A 3810-nucleotide genomic window follows, 5' to 3' on the forward strand; every position below is an offset into this window, starting at 1 on the left:
CATGACAGTGTGAACGCCTGACAGAAAATGGCAGATTTTTGGCACTCATCTTGGCTTGATTGTTCAAACTTAAATTCAATTATCAATCATTTGCAAATAGTTTTACAATCCAAAAATGCAAATATTTATAGTTTTCCCCTCTTGTTTTGGACCACACAATGTGCATTTTTTACACTTTAACAACATTAAACTGCAACCTGCATGATTGGTAGCACCCGCATGCACCTGGAAAACCTAAAATCACCTCAGCCAATATGGATTCAATAGGCAAAATATTCAAAATACACAATAGCAATCGACAGTATTGTTCCACCCCCTGGAAGGTGAGGGGAGCAGTGAGCAGCATATGGGTCAAATGCAGAGGGTAATTTCGCCACACCTAGTGTGTGTGTGACTATCAGTGGTACTTTAACTTTATTGCTTAAGCAGATTTAATGACTGAACTGGACAAGGTGCAAATATTGTTGTAGTAGCAGCGCTTAGACAAAAGAGGGCAATGTCTTTTTTGCAACCAATCAATGTATTTTTTTGGAGAAACATATTTTGACAGAAAGAAAAAAATGTACTTCATGTAATCGCATACCCTTTAAACTATAATATTACCCAATATTGCAACACATATTAACATACTTTCCAAACATTTTATTTTACGTTAAAATATATATATTTTTTTAAATATCTGCTTGACTTATGATTTCAAAGCAAGTTATCCATCAAATTGTACACTGTAAAAACGACAATCGGTTTTACAGTAACATTGACGGTCACTTTTACAGCATATTACTGTAAATTGAAAAAACTTGTCTCTTGGTTGTTTTTATGGTGTGTTATTCTACAAGGAAAAACACGGTAAAAACTGACAGCTTAGTTGCCAGAAAGAAAGAAAAAAAAAACAGTGGTACTGTTTTTCCATTTACAGTATTGTTAAAAAAAACACTGTGAATTTTAAGTAAAATTGTAATTCTCCTATAAGCTTCCAGTTTTTTTCCCCCATAAAAAAATAGTGGTGCTGTTTTTCCATTTAATGTAGTGTGTTGTAAAATCACTGTATATTTTACAGTAATAGTAACTGAGTTGCCAGTTTTTACTGTATTTTTTTTACTATGTACGTAAAATATATATGCATAATAATCAAATGCTTAGGCAAAATGATATATTATTCGCTGTTACAAGTGGCCCTCTGAGGGCAGCCATGACTGCATAATCAACAAATAAAAAAACGAGTGAGTTTTTAAAACGAAACCACATGGACAGTATCTGCCAGTAAATAACATCTTCTAGAGAAGGGGTGTCAAACTCATTTTAGATCAGGGACCACATGGAGAAAAATCTACTCCGAAGTTGGCCGGAATGGTAAAATCACGGCACGATAACTTAAAAATAAAGACAAGCACATTCTGAAAATGTACAAATCAAAATGTTGTTGTATTTTACACTTACATGTTGGGGTTAATAATATTCTACCTTTACTTGTTGTTATTTATCCTTTCTGAATAAATTATGTGATGTTCATCAGTCAACTCATTGGTGTTCATTTTCAATCTATCAAGATAAAAAAGTAATATAAAAATCAAATTACAGGATGTTATTTATGTAGTTTGCTCATTTTCCTCGACTGATGTGATGTGATCACGTGTTTTTTTTTGTGTTTTTTTTTTACATATGTAGCATCATCTTCAAATATACAAATAATTGCTATTGCGACATCTAGTGGACACATTTAGGACCGTAGTTTCTTTCATTCAAAAATTTCGGCTCATTTGTATACTTAGCAAACTTATCCCGCGGGCCTGACAAGTTTTACGTTTGACACCCCTGTTCTAGATAAACGCAATCCTAAATCCGAGCTAGAAAATCGCGATTCACGTTTGTGCATAATCGTGGAGCCCTACAATAAAAAATGATCAGATTAAGCCCTGACGCTGGTGTTGGGCCGACTCGTGTTTAAGGGACTATTGTGGCAGTCTGAGGTAAACAGAGATTATAAAAGGAAGACTGGTTTAGAGATGACACACTTTTCCACGCCACCCAGCCTCGCCGTTGTGTCTCCGCCCTTCCCAGCGGACCCCCGTAATAGTGGGGGTCAACAACCAGCAGGTAACTTCCACTGGCCCCAGTGCACACACCCAGGATGCCCTTGGACGAGTTGTCCCTGTCCCCCCCCATCATGACAGGACATCCGCGCTTGGCCAAGTGCTGATGGACCTCTTCCACGGCGACATTCTCCAACTCCCCCCCGCCACCTCTGACATGCACCAATTTACAGGGAACATCGTAAATATAATCCAGGACCAGGGATGCTTCAAATGTCCCAATCCACTCTTTGGAGCCCAGAAAGGAGCCTGGCTTGTCCATGACGGAGACCAATGCTTGCTGGATCTCCTGCAGGCTGGGTGGAGGTCTTGTTTGGACCTTCATGTTGTGGCCCAACCAGGAGGCCATAGTCTGGACGGTGCGGTATCCACACCCCCATCCTCGGTCATCTTGTCCATCGCAGCCATAGTGGAAGTACTGGTAGTCTCCTTTAACGAGAGACATCCAGGCGGGGTCCGCCACAGGGGGAGGAAGACCGACGTGGACGTTCGTCAAAAGAGGTCTCATCTTCGCCAAATCCTCCACTTCCCGCGCGGCACAAGCTCCCCAATCAATCACCATTTCAGGTTCCGCCATAGTCTATTGTAAAAGTCGTCTCTATTAAGTAAACGTCTAGCTTTTAGCTGAGTGGAGCGCAGCACTTCCTTTTTTGGTGCCACTGTCTAATTCTTCCGTATGTTTACTCGGACCCATTAGTTCTGCCATTAAGTGTGTTCCGACAGACTTCCTCTTTCACATTTGAGAAGATAAATAGTGGTTATAAATTAAATGGTAAATGTTTAGTAGTATGCAGCATTTTTTTTTTCACAAATCCAAATTTGATTGAATTGAAATGATACCCTTTTTAATTTGGCTATCCTTGTTTTTTTTCTTTGTCGTCTGGATGCAGTTCGGTATAATGTAGAATATAATTGTTGTTATAATGTTTTTACAGTATTTTCAATTTGTGCGCATATTATCATTTTTTATGGTAAGTCAGCTATTGTTTTTGTTGTCTTTGTTCGACACACAATCAACCAAACATATTGTCATGTCATAATCATTTCAATATTGCTACATACAAGAATATGGTGCAAAATGTCTTTGATTTCAAGAGTTCAGTTCAGATGAGAATAAACCTCAACACGTTTTCTGCAGTTCATTTATTCTGATGACAGCGCAACAGTGGTTTACAATATTTAACTTTAAAAACATTTTTAATAACTTGTAAGAAGTCAAAAATGCATTATTAAAATATTTAGCTCTTTGTGCGAGGGATTTATGGAATATAAGTTTCATTTTTTTTGACTACAACTACTGAAATAATTAACTTTCCCAAGATATTCCAATATTTGAGACGTATCTGATTAAAGTGTGTGTGTGTGTGTGTGTGTGTGTGTGCTTGCGTGCGTGTGTAGATATAGGTATATTTGTATACTGTACATATATACACATACGTATGTGATATGTGTGATATTTATGTGATGTGATTTTATACATACTAAATATATACACAAATATTTATATATATGTATATATGAATATATATATATATATATATATATATATATATATATACACACACACACACACACACATATATATAAGTCATATATGTTATATATATGTTTATATACACAACATATACATATATATAACATACAGTATATAACATATACACATATATATATATATATATATATATATATATATATATATATATATATATATATATAT

General features: G+C 36.1%; 1 protein-coding gene across 1 annotated transcript; it reads right to left on the reverse strand.

Moving 5' to 3' along the window:
- Positions 1–838: 838 nt before the first annotated feature.
- On the reverse strand, positions 839–2819 carry ufsp1 (UFM1-specific peptidase 1). The gene has a single exon (XM_061960388.2). The coding sequence runs from the start codon at positions 2668–2670 to the stop codon at positions 1945–1947; it is 726 nt and encodes a 241-aa protein (XP_061816372.2). The 5' UTR covers positions 2671–2819; the 3' UTR covers positions 839–1944.
- Positions 2820–3810: the final 991 nt, after the last annotated feature.

The sequence above is a fragment of the Nerophis lumbriciformis genome, linkage group LG05 (assembly GCF_033978685.3).
Source record: "Nerophis lumbriciformis linkage group LG05, RoL_Nlum_v2.1, whole genome shotgun sequence".
In the NCBI taxonomy this organism is placed as follows: domain Eukaryota; kingdom Metazoa; phylum Chordata; class Actinopteri; order Syngnathiformes; family Syngnathidae; genus Nerophis; species Nerophis lumbriciformis.